Raw genomic sequence first — 20,234 nt, 5'->3', positions numbered from 1 at the left:
AGCGAGACCAGAACCAGAGGACCAGGAGATGAGAGTCTGTAACTGAGAGAGTTCTTACGGTCAGGAGCCAGGACTAGAGCGGAGGCGAACTGGGAGAAGTCGGACCGGGTGAGGAGTTCAGGGCGTGAGGCAGGCGGGCAGACGTGGAGAGAGGAGTTCAGAAGATCTTTGAGCGCCGAGACGTGGGAACAACTCCAGGCAAGGTAGGTGGTGCGGGAACAGGATACTAGAACGGAATACAACGTCATTAATTCGGAGTCACAAGAGAGCAGGCAGATTCAGAGGCTAGAGGCTACCCAAGTGAGAGTATCAGCCGGCGCTGGAGTTGAGTCACACCGCTCCTTAAATCCTCTGCACCTCAGTTAGCGAAACTCCAGACAGCTGTGCAGTCTGCCGCGCCCACCTGCAACACAAAAACTGACACAATCCACCAGTAGATGGAGGCAAACCGTGACAACCTGACGCTGAAGGAGAGCTTGCAAAGGAGCGCTGCTCGTGCCCGACAAAGTGCATTCATTTCAAAGAATCAGTCTGTCTCGAAGAACCGTGCCCAATAGGACTGCTGATGTGGCAGATATTAAAAAACATCAAGGAACACTGCAAGAAACTGACTATTTTTCTTTGGCCTGTGATGAGTTGACAGACAGTCGCAGCTTGCAGTTTTTGTGCGTGGAATTACGGCCGATTCAGAAACGAAGGATGAGTTGCTGTCTACGCACCCATGAGCGTTACTGCTAAAGGTAAAGATATGTTTCAACAAGCTCCTGTGGCCATGAACAATTTTGAACTGTATCTAAAAAGTTAAAAAGTTGAACACCCATAATGGTTGGCGCCCGGAAAGGCCTGACTGTGTTAATCGAAAAAGAAAAGGATCATCTGAGTGAGGATGCAGGTGAATTCGTTGTACGCCGTTTAACGTGCAGCCGTCTGATGTGCCAGACGACTTCCAAATAACTGACCTGCAAAACAACAGCGAGCTCAGCACAACAACCTCTCTCTGCTCGACTGTTACAAACAGCACACTTGGACTGAGGATTGCCCCAACCCGAGGAGCGTTGAAGTTAGCATCTCTGTTTGGGACAATGTACCACTGTGAACAGTTCTTTTCAAAACTGAATCTTGCAAAGAGTCACTTCCTCTCAAGACCCAAACCTGGAAAACCAGCATCATCGTCCCTACCAGCTGACATCTGACGCCTCGCTGGTTGCTCAATGATGCTGCCTGAAGCTAGGAACGGTACAACAGGGTGTTTGTGTGTGTCTAGTCGGAACAGGGGGTGGGGGTATGTGTGTGCGTGAAGTGGACAAGGAAGTGTGCAGCCGTGCTCTGTTGAACTGGACCGCAAGCTGTGGATCTATCTAGCACTCATTCATAGTCAGGATGTTCCCAGAACATCTTGGAACGTTCCATGTGAGCTCTGACATTCTCTCGTACAACAAGGACGTTAGCAATAATTCAGGCTAGCGTTAGCAGCAGCTGTCCTGCAGTTAGCGTTACCGTGACCAACGTTTACACTTTGTGGGTTGGGACATGTAAAGGTAAGGGTGTGTGTCTAAACTTATGTGGTGCTAAACCAGCTTTCCTCGGAGCGAACCATTTCTCCGTGATCAATATTCAATAATTTACACAGGAAAGCAGGTCGGAGAAGGCACGGACCTTTTAGTACAGTAGACACCCCAAGCAGCTGAAACTCAACACATTATTGATGGTTTTAAACTCTCTTTCTTTCTTTCTTTCTTTCTTTCTTTCTTTCTTTCTTTCTTTCTTTCTTTCTTTCTTTCTTTCTTTCTTTCTTTCTTTCTTTCTTTCTTTCCTTCCTTCCTTCCTTCCTTCCTTCCTTCCTTCCTTCCTTCCATAATCAGAACAGTGCATGTTAACATCTGTCACGCTGAAACATGCCAGAGTTAGCCGTAGGCTAGTTTACTTCTGTAGTCCTGTGCCAGTTGTTCAGTCGGCATCCTAGGGAGGACACCAAACAGAGTAAAACACATATGCAATCATAAGCAAACTATGTGAAGACTACTATAGAAGAGGTAGATTAGTCCAGTGCAGAATTCAGCATCATATTGATTGAATGTAGAATAAAAGCAGCGTGGAGGCAGTGTCATGGTCTGCGTTCTGCGTCTCCCTCGTGTGTCTCTTTGTCTGCAGCCCCCCTCATGTGCTCCTTGTGTTTCCAAAACCCTCCAGGTGTCCCTCTAGGATCCCTCTCATGTGCACCTAAGCTTCCTGTGCCCCTTTTTGTCCCCAGCTCCCTCCTGGTCTCCCTCAGGTCTCCCCTAGTCACCCCTCTGTAGTTTTTCTATAGGTTCAGCTTTTCATTTTATCAGTCTCCTTTAGTGTGTGTTTCCTCCCCCACTTGTTGATTAGTCTCCCTCACTCCTCAGGTCATTAGTTATATATTCTTTGGTTTTCCTGTGCCCTTAGTCTTGTTGGTTCATTTATTTAGAGATTCATAGGTTAGGGTTTATCCCCTCTGCTTGGTTTTCCCTTCCCATTTAGTTAATTGATCTCACCAGTCTCCCCTCAGTTCTCTCTCCCCTTGCACCTGCTCCTCGTCTCCCAATCACCCAGTCCCTGTGTATACAACCCTGTCTGCGTCTCAGTGTTTTGCCGGTCCATTGATGTTTGTCAGTGTGCTTTGTCCCCCCACTAGGTCTCTGCTCATGAGTGAGCTTTTGGCTTTTGGCTTTCAGTTTAGATACCAGGTTTGGCTTCCTGCCTTTTTGGATTTTTGTTCCCCATCCTAATGAAAGGGATTTTACTTTTACAAACCGCTTCTGCCTCGTGTCGTCTGGTGTTCTGCATCTTGGGTCCTAACCTCCTCCGACTCGCATCGCGACAGGCAGTATTAAACAAACAAACAGGATGATAGGCACAAGGACACTAGACCACTCTCACCCCAGGGGGAGCAGCATTCCATATTTCCCATGTTAAGAATAGCAGACCTGGACGAGTGGATGGTGGTGGTGAGCCATTCTAGTGAACGCTGGAGGTCCTGGTTCAAACCACACTTTCAAAAAGCAGACCCCCTTATCTCCACACCTTCAGCTCCAGTCTGAGTTTTATTTTCATACAGAAACAAAAGTCTTGACTTTGGACTCTGATCCGCTTCTTAGAACGAACACAATTATAAATGTAAAATCATTTACCAAAATTGGCCAAAGAAGGATGTTTCCCAATGAACTAAAAAGTGCACACAGCTCCGATTAAAACCAGGAAAAATGATCCTGCATTTAATTATCTCCAAGTTAAGTTTCGGTCAGAAACAAAGAACACTCATTCCAGCACGTTTATCCCTGTTTGTGTTGGAGAACACGCCGGAGCTGAACGGGGTCACAGCTTCTGCTTCAAAACAAGAGTAAAAGATGTTATTTTTAGACAACAAGTCTCCCAGCAGAGACCGTTTACCAATTATCCACTCGTTATGGCTGTTTTCATTAGCATGAATGCAATCAACAGCTGATGACTTCAGATAGACGAGAGCTGTGGGGCTTTAGCCTTTGACTGGGATCAGATGAACCCAACACACGGCACACAGGTTTTATTTTTGTTTTCATTCATGATGAAGAGCTGCAGCGTCTTTCTGCTCCCCGCCGCTGCTTTTATTAATGCTCTGACAAATATTAGCTTCAGATATTTTTACCAGAAAGCCAGTTGTGTTTTCATTTCCCAGCTGTGATGTATGGTGAACATAAAGCAGCACTAACATACTTTAGGATTCTCCCCTATAATGAATAATAGGTTGATATCTGAGCCAAGTTTTCCCAGAGTTGCTCATAATGTTCTGTTTATGAAGAAAATCCTGTAATAAATTTCCGAAACATAAATTACTGTACATGAGACCCGAGAGTTCCCAGACCAGAGTTCCCGTTAAACTATAAGTAAATAAGAAAATGCTTTTCTGTCCCAGATTATGATCTAAATGTTGTTGAGATTGTTTTAATCTGAGAGATTGTTTTGGGGGCAGCAGTAGCTCAACTGGTTGAGCAGGTTGTCCAGTAATCGGAAGGTTGCTGGTTCGATCCTGACTCCGGACAGAGAATTCTGCTGTTGCGTCCTTGGGCAAGACACTTAACCCACGTTGCCTGCTGGTGGTGGTCAGAGGGACCGGTGGCGCCTGTGCTTGGCAGCCTCGCCTGTGTCAGTGCACCCCAGGGCAGCTGTGGCTACATCGTAGCTCATCACCATCAGTGTGTGAATGAGTGTGTGAATGGATGAATGATACACTGTAGTGTTAAGCGCTTTGGAGTCCTTGCTCTGAGAGGCGCTATACAAGTGCGGGTCATTTATCATTTAAAATTTGCAGGATTCATCACCCGAGGTGCGATTCGGTGAGATTTTATTCCCGTGTTCTAATTTCCAGTCTGACCTTAGAGGTCAGCGATGGGAAATCCGCACTCAGTCATTAAATAAAAGCAGCTGCTTTAACTGACTACATATGAATCATATCAGAAGAACATGCACATCACATTAAAGTGTGGAGTCTCCTCCAGCTCCAAGAGCTCTATCAATTCATAAATATGTAAAGAAACTGTCTTAAAGGGCAAGCTGTTGAAAAGGAGGGGTCTGCTTCATTATTATGACCACACAGCTGAGAAATGAAAACACAACCGGCTTTCTCACCATGGAGAACCATGCGTTCTCTACGGGTCTGGGTTGCTGTTTGGCAGAATGTAGATTTAAAACAGAAATCATGTAAAATCACTTTAATTGGGCAACAGAATTAATAAACTGTTTCATAAAGCCCAGATGTTCTGAGGCGTGTGTGTGTGTGTGTGTGTGTGTGTGTGTGTGTGTGTGTGTGTGTGTGTGTGTGTGTGTGTGTGTGTGTGTGTGTGTGTGTGTGTTTGAGGCTTTTATTGTGAAGGAGATTTTGTTGTTTTTAAAATTCCATTAGCTGTTTGATGCGTCAAACCACAAAATGCATGGCACACAGTAGGGGACAGCACTTTTGACTTGCTGACCATGATGAGATCAGGTAACCCATTGCCTGTTGGATCAGTTAAGATGAAGGTGAATTTCATATTTACATATGTTACCATTAAAGGCCTGAGAAACGTATCATTGTTAATAATCAAGCTCCATCATACGTCAGTGATCTGATTGTTCCATAAGTTCCTAACAGAGCACTTCGCTCCCAGACTGCAGGTCTACTGGTGGTTCCTAGAATATCTAAAATTAGGATGGGAGGCAGATCTTTTAGTTATCAGGCTCCTCTCTTGTGGAACCAGCTCCCAGCTTTATTCCGTGAGGCAGACACTTTGTCTACTTTTAAGACTAAGCTTAAAACATTTTTATTTGATAGGGCCTATGGTTAAAATCTGATGTTAGCCTACATCTGGACAAGTGGGGGAGTAGAGGGAGGTGGAGTGTACAGTCGGTAAAGACGGCTCTCCCTTGCCCTGCCTCCAATATGCCTCCATCTAAAAAGGCTAGGTTATCCAGAGTTATCTCTGTAGTTATGCTGCTATAGGCTTAGACTGCTGGAGGACACACTGACCACTTTTCACACTCTCCACAATAAATAGAATATTTACTAAGAAATCACAATGTAACCATACAGGGAGTGCAGAATTATTAGGCAAATGAGTATTTCGTCCACATCATCCTCTTCATGCATGTTGTCTTACTCCAAGCTATATAAGCTTGAAAGCCTACTACCAATTAATCATATTAGGTGATGTGCATCTCTGTTATGAGAAGGGGTGTGGTCTAATGACATCAACACCCTATATCAGGTGTGCATAATTACTAGGCAACTTCCTTTCCTTTGGCAAAATGGGTCAAAAGAAGGACTTGACAGGCTCAGAAAGGTCAAAATAGTGAGATATCTTGCAGAGGGATGCAGCAGTCTTAAAATTGCAAAGCTTGTGAAGCGTGATCATCGAACAATCAAGCGTTTCATTCAAAATAGTCAACAAGGTAGCAAGAAGCGTGTGGACAAACCAAGGTGCAAAATAACTGCCCATGAACTGAGAAAAGTCAAGCGTGCAGCTGCCAAGATGCCACTTGCCACCAGTTTGGCCATATTTCAGAGCTGCAACATCACTGGAGTGCCCAAAAGCACAAGGTGTGCAATACTCAGAGACCTGGCCAAGGTAAGAAAGGCTGAAAGACGACCACCACTGAACAAGACACACAAGCTGAAACGTCAAGACTGGGCCAAGAAATATCTCAAGACTGATTTTTCTAAGGTTTTATGGACTGATGAAATGAGAGTGAGTCTTGATGGGCCAGATGGATGGGCCCGTGGCTGGATTGGTAAAGGGCAGAGAGCTCCAGTCCGACTCAGACGCCAGCAAGGTGGAGGTGGAGTGCTGGTTTGGGCTGATATCATCAAAGATGAGCTTGTGGGGCCTTTTCGGGTTGAGGATGGAGTCAAGCTCAACTCCCAGTCCTACTGCCAGTTTCTGGAAGACACCTTCTTCAAGCAGTGGTACAGGAAGAAGTCTGCATCCTTCAAGAAAAACATGATTTTCATGCAGCACAGTGCGCCATCACACGCGTCCAAGTACTCCACAGCGTGGCTGGCAAGAAAGGGTATAAAAGAAGAGAAACTAATGACATGACCTCCTTGTTCACCTGATCTGAACCCCATTGAGAACCTGTGGTCCATCATCAAATGTGAGATTTACAAGGAGGGAAAACGGTACACCTCTCTGAACAGTGTCTGGGAGGCTGTGGTTGCTGCTGCACGCAGTGTTGATGGTGAACAGTGAGTCGTGGTGGATGGCTGCTTATACTGAGCCAGGATCCTCTGGAGGTTTCTTCCTGTCAAAAGGGAGTTTTCCTCTCCACTGTCGCTAAATGCTTGCTTAGTATGATGATTGCTGTAAAGACACTGACACTAGTCAGTGACTCGTTGCAACCTGCTGGGTTCCTTATATAGGAAACATTATTTCTGATTGGCTTAATGAACTGACCGGTATTGGAATGTTTATTGTGTGAAGTGCCTTGAGGCGACTCTGGTCCTGATTTGGCGCTTTATAAAAAAAACTTGAATTGAATTGAATTATTTTTTAAGTACGATCAGTACAAAGACTGTGATGGACTGGCTCTCTGTCCAGGGTGTCCAGGGGCAGCAGTAGCTCAACAGGTTGAGCGGGTTGTCCAGTAGTCGGAAGGTTGCAGGTTCGATCCCGGCCCCGGACAGAGAATTCTGCTGTTGTGTCCTTGGGCGAGACACTTAACCCACCTTGCCTGCTGGTGGTGGTCGGAGGGACCGGTGGCGCCTGTGCTCGGCAGCCTCGCCTCTGTCAGTGCGCCCCAGGGCAGCTGTGGCTACATCGTAGCTCATCACCACCAGTGTGTGAATGAGTGTGTGAATGGATGAATGATACACTGTAGTGTAAAGCGCTTTGTAGTCCTTACTCTGAGAGGCGCTATACAAGTGCGGGTCATTTATCATTTACCCCGCCTGATTGCCCATTGACCGCTGGAAATAGGCACCAGCGCCCACCACCCCACCCCCCGGGACCCTACGTGGACAAAGAACCAAGAACAAAGCTCTGTCAGCTGAGTTGGATTAAAGGGAAACATCTCAGATTATTTATAGTTTAAAAGCATCATTTTCACTAAAAGCCCATTCTCTTGAACATGAGTGGGATGAGGTCACAATTTATTATTTAATAAATCAGATTTATTTATGACACTGAACTCCCCAACCTCCATCAGCACAGCTACTATTAAATTCTGATGAGGAGACGTGTGACGTATGTCTTCAATAAAGCTCTGTTTTTATTGTGTTTCTGCGGCTTGCATGCAGAAGACACCTGATTGGTCAAATCGAACACTCAGAGGAAATCAATCATCAGGACAGATCTGATTTCTAAACCTTTGGACGAATTTGTTCATTTCCTTTCAATATTGTTGGTTTTATTACTGCAAGGAGCAAATCCCAGTAAAACTTTATGAAAAGAATAAAATATATATGGTTTTTTTTCCCCAGGACGTACGGTTGGGATGTCAGACATTGTATTCCAGAAGTTTCTTGCTAACAGCAGCAATGTGACCTTTTGTTTCTTCAGGATGAGGAAGGAACTCATCAAACGCACCTTGGCATCCCCTTATGTCGTGACATAAAGTTCAGTCTGGAAAAAGAATCTTATACAACTGCTGAGAGAGAGAGAGAGAGAGAGAGAGAGAGAGAGAGAAAGAGAGAGAGAGAGAGAGAGAGAGAGAGAGAGAGAGAGATGTGGTCAGTGGGAGGAAAAATTCTTTGATTTACGTTGATTTTACTCTTCAAGCGTCCACGTGTTCTGCTGTAGAGACCGTACTCCTGGAGAAATGTGGGAGAAATTCATGTTAAATGTAGCATCCGTTTATTTGTCCGGAACATGTCAGAATCTACAAATTCCTTCTGAGTGTTTAGATCATCATGGATGATTAATTTTATATATCCTTCAGCATAGGGCTGGGCGATACGGACTAAAATCAACATTACAATATATTGAGGATTTCACTTTGATAACGATAAACGGACGATAACTACAAGTGTGTGCAGAGACAAACGTTGTCCACAGTGGCGGCTGGTGAAAAATATTTTTGGTGGGGCTGTGCTATTTTTTATTTTTAAACAAACTTGTGCTTTCTGAGCTTTGTGCACAACTTCACTATTTCCTGAATTAAGCACAGCTCTTTTATTTCCTGTCTTACATCATTGGACAAACTGATTAATCCAGGTGTGTGACTATTGGCACGCTGCCTTGCGGACCAAGGTTGAAAAATACTGCATTAAATTCCACATAAAATAACACGACCATAAATGGTAAATAGGCTATGCAAGAGGCAAGTAACAAAAACATTTTGTTTAATTTCAACATTTGAGTGAACTAGTGATGAGAATTCCGGCTCTTTTTAGAGAGCCGGTTCTTTTGGCTCAGCTCACCAAAAAGAGACGGCTCTTTCGGCTCCCAAGTGGCTCCTCAGATTTTCAGTTGCGTAGAGTACATTTATAACCAAAATAATGCAAAACTATATGTTAAATGATTTTCTAATGTAAAAAAAAGCAATATATCAAATATTTGTCATTTCTATGGATTTAATAACTGAACACTTTAAGAAATCTCCACTTTCCAACTGCTGGCGCTAATTTTCTCACCGTCTTCGTCGCACTCTCCTCTCTCTCTCTCTCTCTCTCCCTCTCTCGCCTTTTTCCTCCTCCTCATTCCCTCTCGTCTCCCTCCACCCGCTTGTGCTCTGCTGTGTGTCTGAGTCTGATCCTCCCTCTTCCCCGTCCCTACTGTGTGTGGACAGTCTGGACACGCAGTTACACATGTTGACCAATCGCCTGTAGCTTTCATCAAAGCAAAGGGGGAGGGGGCGGCTCCCAATGACGAGCCGGCTCCCGTCGTTCACTTCAAAGAGCCGGCTCTTAGAGCCGGTTCATTCGCAACCGACACATCACTAGAGTGAACACCAAAAATTATGAGCAGGTCACTGTTACAGTAATGGTAGTAAACACTACTTAGACAAAATGCCAGAAATTTACACTGTTAAATATTTCTGGAGTGTTGTGCCAAGGTCAACTTTATACAAAGATCAAGTGGATGCATTTGTGTGTGTGTGTGTGGTACCTTATTTGTACAGAAATTTTGCCCTTCTGTCCTTCTGAGTGGCAAAGCTCTCGATGAGCTTTTTATTGAAGTCAGGAATGTTTGTGACAAGCTTTTTTTTCCATGGAGAGCATGGCAAGAGCATTCAGCCCATCCTGTGTCACGGTGTTCCTCAAGGAAAGTCTTAATCCTCTTTAAAGTAGATAAATAAAAAAACAACAGATAAGTACATAGGAAACACTTTCATAGGAAATAATGTCATCAGTATCCTCTTACAAATGTCATATTTCCCAGTTTTTGGGACAATAAAACATTTCTGATTCTCAATCAGATGTTTTTACATTTGAGGTTAAAACATCATATTGAGAATCAGAAATGTTTTATTGTCCCAAAAGCTGGGAAATTTGTTTGCTGCAGCAGAAGTGTAACAAGTAAAATGGAATCAGATTGATGTATGTACAAATTTACATGAAATACACATTTACGTGATTAAATATGTATAATAAGTATGTGTGTTGAAATTAGTTTTTACAGTTATTGCACATTAAACATGTTATTAAACAAATGTCCCGGTTTGTGGGACAACCAAGGATTTCTGATTCTGATTGTCTTGTTCACCGAAATGTAATATACAGCTTACCTCTGCACCCAGCTGCTGTCCAAACGTCCTCCGTTTCCCTCGTCGAGCTGCATGGCAACGTTAGCTCTGCCTAGCATGGCTAGCTTCACCGTGTTGTTCTCCATGTGTGCCCGGGATGACTCGTGTTTCTTCACCTTCTCAGAAAAATGTTTCATGTCTGTAACTCCTGACTCAATCCATGCCCTATCTGTCCCAGCCGTTTTGAATAACAAACACGGAAAGCAAAATAACGCAATAGCGTGATTGCATCCAGCTAGCCTAACCTTCCTGGTGTACCAATTTCGGGAGAAACCTAGTGTGTACAGTTTACCTCTCTCCTTCTACTGCTGGCTTATCTTTACGTCGGGCTGATCTGGTCCAAGCTCTTTGACATTAAGTTTTTCCACCATAGTTCTCCTCTCGAACGGATACTGGAGAAGAGACCGAACTGAATTCAGTGGCTGCTGAGATCCGATATCCATGCTGGTTGTAGTCACCGGCGGCGTCCATGTTACATCTGCGTCACGACCAAAAACGACTCTGCCGAGTTCTACCGAACACCAACGAAACCTTTGGCGGTAGCTCTATCGCCCATCATGCTTCTGAAACAACGTCGACGCTGATTGGATAAATTCCCATTCCTACCCTTTGATTTTCTTGTCAGCAATTGGACGGCTGGTCCCGTCCTGTTTGGGCGATTCAAAAACAGCCTACAGCCTCCACCGCTCGGCAGAGATCGGCAGAGACCGGCAGAGACCAGCAGAGACCAATATAGATATATATAAATATGATTTATTTTTGTTACAAAACACACAATTAACTTAGAATATGTGATTATTGTTAATTTTATTTATTTATTTTTTTAAATAAAAATTTAAAACACTGGGGAAAACTGGGAGGGCGGCGCCCTATCGCCCTCTACTGGCCAGCCGCCACTGGTTGTCCTCTAGATGGGGTTGTCGTGTGTATTACGATGAGTCACATTTTTACGTGACTCAAGGTGGTACAGCTTCTTAAAGGAAGATGAACGTTGCAAACCTACACACATCTTTTCATTTTTTTAATCATCAAATTTACTGACATGGGAACAATTATCCCGATAAGAGACAGACATTTTGATAACGATAAATTTTCGATTTATTGCCCAGCCCTACTTCAGCAGGAAGTTAGGACAGGATTGATTCAAGCGTGTATTTATTAGAGCTGGACGATTCAACAAAAATGTACTCATATCGACTTTTATGTCTATTACCAACATCCTTTTGCCCGTGTCAGCGTATGATTTTATTACTACTGCAGCGTGTTGCATGCTCTGCAAACTCCATACAGAAGCTGATCCATTCGGACCAGAACCTCCCGCCACAAAAACAGTTTCTTCCCCTCTCTGGTCGGTCGGACTCATGAATGACGCTCGTAGACCTGCCCACTCCAGCTGGTTAGTTTCAGTCACATGACCCTAGCGTTGTGTTTGCACTGACCAGTACCTACACTGACTCGCATAAAGTAGCTGCTTATAATTATTGTCTCCCTAGATTATTATTATTATTTGTTTGTGTTCATTTATTAAATCTTTTCTTGCACCGCTGCAATTTCCTAATGTTGTGATTCTCGCACACGTGGCAATAAAACCTTCTGATTCTGATATTAAATGATAAATGACCCACACTTGTATAGCGCCTCTCAGAGGAAGAACTCCAAAGCGCTTTACACTACACTGTATCCTTCATCCATTCACACACACATTCACACACTAATGGTGATGAGCTACGATGTAGTCACAGCTGCCCTGGGGCGCACTGACAGAGGCGAGGCTGCCGAGCACAGGCGCCACCGGTCCCTCCGACCACCACCAGCAGGCAACGTGGGTTAAGTGTCTTGCCCAAGGACACAACAGCAGAATTCTCTGTCCGGAGCCGGGATCGAGCCTGCAACCTTCCGATTACTGGACAACCCGCTCAACCTGTTGAGCTACTGCCGCCCCGACATATTAGGTGTTTGAAAGAAAATTAAAGATGTGTGCGGGTTGCGGATGTTCATGTTCCTTTAAGATGATGTGCTACAAACTGGGTGATTTAGTCAGGTGACTTCGTGTAGTCATGTGACCCCATCCAGTCTCCAACAACAAGGGGATGACTGACGAAATGGATGTAAAAAATATATGGACAAACCCTCTGCGACGCCACCTACAGGTTTCTAAGGCTTCGACTTGAAATCTAGTGAGCAGTTCTGATAACCGCCATCTTGGCTGTGTCACTCGTGTCTGCACTCCTGGACAACACAAAAATGGGCAAAGAGGTGGACCTCAGTCGGCCATTGCACCCAGCTACCGCCCTGCAACGATCAAGGCTCCGTGGGGGCGCCGCTGCCGTGAGGCTCTGACTCTGCTACCCAGCCTAACAACAGATCCTATTCCAGTGTATGAATGATACACTGTAGTGTAAAGCGCTTTGGAGTCCTTACTCTGAGAGGCGCTATACAAGCGTGAGTCATTTATCAAATCTGATCGTTCATAATTTCAAGGACTGGTGAAATAATGTATGATCTTGCAATTCTCTGGTGATTTTGTTGCTGCATGGGACCAGATTCGTATCTGAATCACTCCCGGTGGGAAGGCATGCCCTGATGAGGTTGTGGGTAAAAGGCGTCTATAGTGTCATGCACCAATTTGGTGAGCTCTCATGCACTGTTTTCTTTCATTTCCCCTCGTGCTTCATCTGTGACTTTTGCTTCATTGTTAGTTTTGTTCGAAGACCCGCTCTACAATAGCAGATTTCGCAACATTTTGCAAACGGGTGAGAAATTGTCCATAATTCTGGCAAACTCTGACATGAATGATGTAGGGTGATGTGCATTTGTCTAAGGAATGATGGGGGTTTAAGTTTACAGCAATTTATTTTGATGTGTTGAGTCATATTTCTCCAAAGCTAACGGGTTAACCCTTATAAATCAGCTACTGCCCGAATCTCCTGCTTCCTTGTTGTTTTCTGCAGAGCTGAAACCAATCACCAGTGCTGTCTGACACATCTGCACATTTGGAGGAACTTTTCTGTAAAAACATGTAAAACAATCTTCTGTTTTCATTACAAACAGTGAAGATCTCATTTATAGATGTGGAGAAAAAGTCCCAACATTCAGGCATCATCCAGGTCTGAAGGAATCGTTCATTATGGTAAACTCATACCCCCACGCTGCCCCCTACTCTATCCACACAGACTCAGATGATTAATAGTTGGTGAAGAGCTTTGAAAGTGAGAGTCTCTGTTGCTTTCTCAGGTGCAGTCAGCTGCTTCAAACACAGAAACACCGGAGCGAGTTGGGACTCAGACCTTCACGCCTGTCTCCTAACAGCAGCAAAGGGCTTAAACTTGGACAACCGGAGTGGTCGAAGTTTCTGTCTTGAGAAGCGGGATGTGATCAAATCATTTATTTGGAAAGCATGGGTCAAAATTCTCACGAAGGAAGTAGAAGACTTCACCAAGCACATTAATGCCGTGGACAAGAACATCTAGTTCACCAGGGAGGACGCCCACAACAACAAACTGCCCTTCTTGGACTGTGCTGTGCAACTGGAAAAGGATGGAAGTCTCAGCATTGAAGTCTACAGGAAACCGACTCACACAGACCAGAGTCTGCTTTTTAACTCACATCACCCACTGGAGCACAAAATGTCAGCTATCTGGACCATCGGGCCGAGAACATTCCCACAGGGACTGAAGGAAAGCAGGGGAAGAAAAACACATCAACAAAGCTCTCCAAAACTGCAGATACCCTAACTGGGCCTTTGTGAAATCTACCAAGAAGTCTGGAAAAGCATCCAAAGCAGCAACCAGCAAAGAAAACGCCAACAGGCGCAAAGGCGCCATCATCCCATACGTGGCAGGAGTCTCCGAGAAAGAGTTTTCTCTAAACACGACATCCCGGTAAACTTTAAACCCAACAACAGCCTCAGACAGAACCTGGTCCATCCTAAAGACAAAACACCCAAACAGAAGCTCAGAGGCGTCGTTTATGCAGTCCACTGCAGAGAGGACTGTCCAGATGTTTACATCGGCGAAACTAAACAACAATCACACAAGAACACGGCACAACACAGGAGAGCCACCTCTTCAGGTCCAGACTCTGCAGTCCACCTACACCTGAAGGACAAGAGACATACTTGAAGATGACAAAGGACACATTCTGGTCAGAGAAGATAGATGGTTTGAGAGAGGAGTAAAGGAGCCATCTAAGTCAAATTGGAAAATCCTACTATAAACAGAGGAGGAGGCATCAGGTTTCACCTTTCCAGCACCGACAATACAGCTTTGAATCTCATTCCTAAGTAGTTTCAGTCTAGGTCACACCTTCCTGCATGTAATCAACACAACTCCCTCTCAATAGAGGCCAACGACTCATCAGGGGATGAAGAGGCGGGGTACCCAAAGTAGTTTCAGCTAGTTAAATAGCAGCAGCTACAGCTTATAAGCTTGACTCTCCCATATTCCAGCCAGAATCCTCGGATGAGAAGCGAGACGTCTTCAAGAAACCAAAGAAGTCCAGTTGCCTTCATTTGAACCCTTGACCTGGATGACTGAGATCCTTCACCAGCATTTACCCCTTCGGGTATTTGGTTGATACCTGAAATTGCCGGGAAACATTTCTTTCAGGCTGGGCGGGTGAAATGGAGACACGCACATGCCAGGAAGGTCTGGTGAAACGTAGTTCCAACAGTGGAAGTGAGCCTCAGCATGTTTCTGGTCCTGTGGAGGAAAATCCACCTGCTAACATCAGGTATGTCAGCAGAAGAGATTACAGCTGGTTTTATGTTCTGAGCAGCTTGGTAAGCGCAGGTGAGTGATTACATTTCAGACGTTTGTGGCAAGGTGGAGAGACGAGGGCCCGGGTGGGATTCGATCCCCAGACTCCTGGGTGAGAGTCTAACCAGTCAGCCAAAGGGACATCCCCTCGGCCGTAGCCAGGGCGCATGATCAATTGGAACACAGCGACAGGACGCTCACTACAGAAACCCAAAATGCACAACAGGCTTATTAAAGCTCACAGAAACCACCCAGCTCAATGGGCTGCAGCAGCAACCACCGGAGACACAAAATACAAACTCCTTTACAAACTCACGATGTCCTCTTTTTAAATATTAAACGAGGTTCTGTTAGCTTCAGACATGAAGGTGTTTCGAGTTACCTTTACATGTTTCGACCGTCGTCTGCGGTCTTCATCAGAAATGTCACAGGTGTTTGTGTGACGCGTCTTTATCAGCTGTTCTTCTGGTGGGCGCCACCAGACCACACGCACACGGACACCATCACAATTCCAGATAACCGGGGAGTCACAGAACGTGTGCAAAGCGCCATGAAAAAACAACACATCAACACAACCGTCAAACCTCACATGAAACTCAGACAGCTACCAGTACACCCCAAGGACAAAATAGAACCAGAGAAGAAATGCAATGTAATCTACGAAATACCCTGCATGTCGTGCAATAAAACGTACCGGCAGAACATGACACAAGAAGAAAAGAGCACCAGAAGGAATGCGAGAAGGAAACAACAGAAAGACTCACAAGGACAACAAAGAAAAAAGCAGAGGAGCAAACCCACAAGTCGGCCGTCTCAGATCACTGCAAACGAAATAATCACATCATGGACTGGGATCAAGGAAAATGATCAACACGGAGAACAACCGGTTCAAACGTTGGATCAGGGAGGCAATAGAAATAAGGAAATGTGAACATTGGAACATGAACAGAGACGAGGGGGCCTATCAGCTGTCTCGCACCTGGGGTTCCCTTCTCCAAAGACCAGCCAGCGGAGGTGGGCCCACCAGAAGAACAGCTGATAAAGATGCCTCACACCTGTGACACTTCTGATGAAGTTTCTGATCAAGTTTTTATTTTTTATAAAGGGCTATTTTAATTTCATGTATCATGTGTTTTATTTATTTATCTATCTTTGCTGTTTTCTGTTTAGTCAATTGTTTTAATGTATTTTCTGTACAGCACTTTGTTCCTGTGCTGGGTCTTTTAAAGTGCTTTATAAATAAAACTGGATTGGATTGGATGAAAACCGCAGACGACGGTCGAAACATGTATAGGTAACTCGAAACACCTTCATGTCTGAAGCTAAAAGAACCTCGTTTAACACGTTTACAAACCGTCACAGAATGTTTGAGACGAGTGCGTTACTGATCTGTGTGTGTAGCTGCCGTCAAAGGCAACTCTCGCATTTAAGTTCATTTTATTGGATTTAATGTTGAAACAATTAGTAGTTGAAAGATTGAGAAATAATATTTCAATAGTAATTAATGTTCTGTTTATTACATTTATATGTTTAAATGTGTATTTGTGTTAACTGTGCAATTAGATGGGAACCTTTTCTATAGTTCCGTCCGTTGTTGCTAAGGGGGCATTTTTCTTGGCACACTCAGCAAGCAATGAAGAGACGAGCCACGAGGTTGCACGTCTGCAGTAAGTTAAATAAAAGAGTGCTTTTTTATGGACTACCTCACGGCGTAAGGATTAAAGTTTTTCCCTTTGAGTGAGGCCAATGAGGTAAACGTTTTCTTTTGTTTATTATCGTTATATATGTAAATTATGTAAATTTGCGTGATATTCTAGTGCAGTTACCGCAGTGTGAAGTGTAACGTATATTTTATTGATCGATTTGTTGACATGTTCATCATATAATGCTTAAGGGCTTTATTAAGAATGTTCATTTAAGTTTGTATTTCTTTTTAGTTCCGACGGCAGTGTATCGGCTGTGGTTGGACATCATTACATGTTAAGACATGTCGAAGAATCTGTGATGTTCCTGAGCCGAGGTGAGTGACAGCACCCCCATCTCACTCTGACTGATTTTCCACAGGTGACAGCGGAGGGGGGCCGCAGCTGCAGAACATCTCCAATCAGGGACGCGGGTATAAAAGGAGGATGGTGACACCTCATTACGCCGGATGATTGCTCCTGTAGAGTTAGTACCAGCCACTCGCCCTTGTTTTGTGAACTCGTTACTGGAATATAGGATATTTTGGATTATTGAACTTGGACCGCTCTGATTACTCTTTGGATTACCCTGAAACCTGGATGTTGTTTGTTCTCTCCAGAATCTCATTCAACCTGCCTCAACTCGCTGTTTTACTGACTGGACATTCTCACCACGTCCCATCCTCCTCCGCTGTGCCTGGTTGGATTCCTTCCGCTGTCTAACCTGTTTCCTCATCACCCCTGGACTGACTTGAGCTCACCTCGGCTTCCTCACCTCGTTCTCCCCGAACGTTTATGGACTCGAGCTACTGCTCACCTTCTCCACAGGACTTCCCTGTGCACCTTTTGTTCCAGTTATATAAATAAAGACTTTAATTTCTTCCTACCTGCTCGTCGAGTCAGATTACTGCATGTCTTGGGTTAAACACATTCCACGAGACATGACAGAATCCTCCTGTCCGAAATAAATGTCAGTAAAACCAAAGAACAAGTTGAGCTTTATTAAGACTCGAGGGGAGTAACACTGTGTTTACTTCATTTAGATGCTTTGTATTTCGATGCAATCTGTGAAAAATAATCTCAAAATCGTGTCTTGATTTGGTTGCCATCTCCTCTCCGCTTCGTCTCACATTCGATGGCCTGACATGAGAGGCCTCCACACACCTGCACCGGTGGTTTGACTAGTTTTGGAGTACGTTTCTCAGACTCGAAGCTCCAGAAACACTGGATGGAGACTCTGAAACTCCCTCGTGGGTTTGTTTATAATTTATCATCATCAGCAGCAGAAAGTGGGATTAGAAGGTGTTTCTTTTACATTTGATTAAAATGGATTTTCTAGGGTTTAAAACCATTCCTGTGTGCAACCTCCAAACTAGAGCGGTGCGGTGGGTCAACCTTGCTCTACACCCCGACCAGAGGTCAGCACCGTCACCCGGTGATGCAAACAGCGCTCACACGTTGTGTGGGGCTGGTTTAATGGGGGTGGTTTCCTCTGGAATGCCTCCCAGTGTGGCCATGACCTCCTTGGATTAGAGAGATTAGAAGCTGTGGGAGAGGACAGACCTTTCCTTACAGAGATGACTGATCCTGTGGTCAGAACCGCTGATCGGTCACCTCTGGGTCACCGCCTGGTAAACCAGGACTGTTCGGTGCTGACCTCGTCCCTGTCCAGGCTGGACGAGGTTTATGATGTTTACAAAAACCTGCAGACCGACTCGAGTCTGAACGACCTGCGGGGAAAACTCGGCCTTTTTGTTTTTTATGACAGCCCCTGGTGTCCAAAAGGCTCTTGACTGTTGAACTGCAGACACAAGTTCACAAACAAAGGAAGCATCACAGCAGGGACCAGCTCCTGACAGCGATCTTTCCACTGAAATGGACCACCTGCAGACCAAAAGCATATTTGTGACAATGAAAAACTGTCTGTAGCTGGAGCTCATTTCCCCCATCTGACTTTTCATTTGCATGCTGCCAGCGTGAAGCCGAGGACAGAATGAGAAAAATGCATGAAACTTTGGGAGGAAGAAGTTAAACGCCGAGTCATGATTCAGTTTACATCTGTGTGGCCTGGACAGATGAAAGTCACACACCTACCGCTGCACAAACCAGACAGTTTCCTCCTAAGTTAGTCAGATCTGAGAAAAGCTGTGATGGGGACTATAGCTGCACGCTAAATCTTGTGAGTTCTCCTTACAACCCGATGTGAGCATGTGTGTGTGTGTGTGTGTGTGTGTGTGTGTGTGTGTGTGTGTGTGTGTGTGTGTTTGTGTGTGTGTGTTCAATGTGTGTGGGTGCGTAACACATACAAAGTGAAGTGTGGCACAACTGTAAAATCCCACCAAGAAGAAAAGAATCGTGTTGATTTTAGATTTTGTTACGGTCACAGCATCATCTTCTTTTAAATGATCACCTTTAAAGTTCTTTAAACTCTCCTTAAACTTCATAAAATCAAAGTGAGATGAAAGCCTCTTGGGTGGCACGTGGTGCATGATCTCCAGCACCAATTATCAGTGCTGGTTTAGGCCCCACCTTCTTAATTCATTCACTGCCAATGACAACAAAAGTCGTCATTAGCATGTTTTTACTGTGTGGGCGTCGGAACGAGCCCCCGCACCGTGAGAGCAAACATCTCAGCTCTAAAGCCGATCTTCATCCGCACACGTCACGTGACCAGGAAGCAGAACATCCATGTGTTAGGAGATCGTTTTGGACCGCTGCTGTAAAAAAAGTGAGGTGCGAACCGGAAAAGCTTCTGCCGATCACAATTCAACAACGGATTATGAAAGAACGGATAACGCTCGAAACGCGCAGATTCTTCCTGATGTAAGAGGTGAGTCTCCGCTTTGTTTTGGTTGTTTGGGTGTCAACATCATCCTAGCGCGCAACGTTCTGTCACTCTTAAAAAAAACAGTAGAAAAGGTCAGAAACGCTGGCAGTGAATGAGTTAATATTATCGTAGAACCAAAGAAATACCTGTGAGAAAGGCTTACGGTTAGAGTGTAGTCCTTAAAGGAGCAATATGTAAGACTGAAGTAAGAATGGCATCCTGTGGTCAACCTTGGTTACTGCAATGACTTTCTCACTCTTGTTCTGTGAGTTCGTGGCTGTTGCCAGTTGCAAGACGAGTCACACACAGTAAGTTCATAAGTAGATAAAAACTTTGTCATATCTTGAGTTTGCTCTCGTGGGTGTTATACGGTATGGAGCACTTACTACACTTATTACGGTAATATTTTTCCAGTATTGTAGAAAGTGTTGTTGTTTGCCTTCTTGCTGTTAGCTTATAGTTCTGAACGACTCATTAAAGGAAGTAAAACACCATAATGGTCTCATTTTTCCTTTCACACACACATTTATCTGTAATATCGAGTTGTTGATGAAATTATTGGATTCAGGTAACGAAAACACGCAACTATGAGCTTATCTGTCTAAGAAGTATTGCATTTACAGAACAATGACCACGATAAATCTGGAACACTTAGTGCCTCTCATGTGTTTTCCTTTTTTTTACATTTGTAATAAGTGAGCGAGCAAAGGCCAACAGTCCAACTTATCTAGACAGGAAGCACAAACATGGTCA

General features: G+C 44.5%; 2 protein-coding genes across 5 annotated transcripts in view; one reads left to right on the top strand and one right to left on the bottom strand.

Annotated features, from left to right (window-relative positions):
• Positions 1-200, bottom strand: part of LOC107382114 (collagen and calcium-binding EGF domain-containing protein 1) — a 52,218-nt gene extending 52,018 nt beyond the window's left edge. For both annotated transcript variants that reach the window (XM_070555145.1, XM_070555144.1), the window contains exon 1: positions 59-200. The gene's annotated coding sequence lies outside the window, so the exon portion shown is untranslated. The remainder of the gene's footprint in view (positions 1-58) is intronic.
• On the top strand, positions 116-17,540 carry LOC139071852 (uncharacterized). Of its 3 annotated transcripts, XM_070555146.1 has the most exons (4): positions 116-203; positions 14,823-14,946; positions 16,910-16,992; positions 17,275-17,540. In XM_070555146.1, exons 2-4 carry the CDS (start codon positions 14,837-14,839, stop codon positions 17,310-17,312), a joined length of 231 nt encoding a protein of 76 aa, XP_070411247.1. In that variant the 5' UTR covers positions 116-203; positions 14,823-14,836; the 3' UTR covers positions 17,313-17,540. The 3 variants fall into 3 exon arrangements, 1 of the variants encoding a protein (XP_070411247.1); XR_011521662.1 differs by having other exon boundaries at positions 14,823-16,992; XR_011521661.1 differs by having other exon boundaries at positions 14,823-17,141.
• Positions 17,541-20,234: the final 2,694 nt, after the last annotated feature.

This window comes from Nothobranchius furzeri, chromosome 9 (assembly GCF_043380555.1).
Source record: "Nothobranchius furzeri strain GRZ-AD chromosome 9, NfurGRZ-RIMD1, whole genome shotgun sequence".
Taxonomy (NCBI): Eukaryota; Metazoa; Chordata; class Actinopteri; order Cyprinodontiformes; family Nothobranchiidae; genus Nothobranchius; species Nothobranchius furzeri.
The sequence above is the reverse complement of the archived record's forward strand: the minus strand, read 5'-3'. Positions and strand labels throughout refer to the sequence as shown.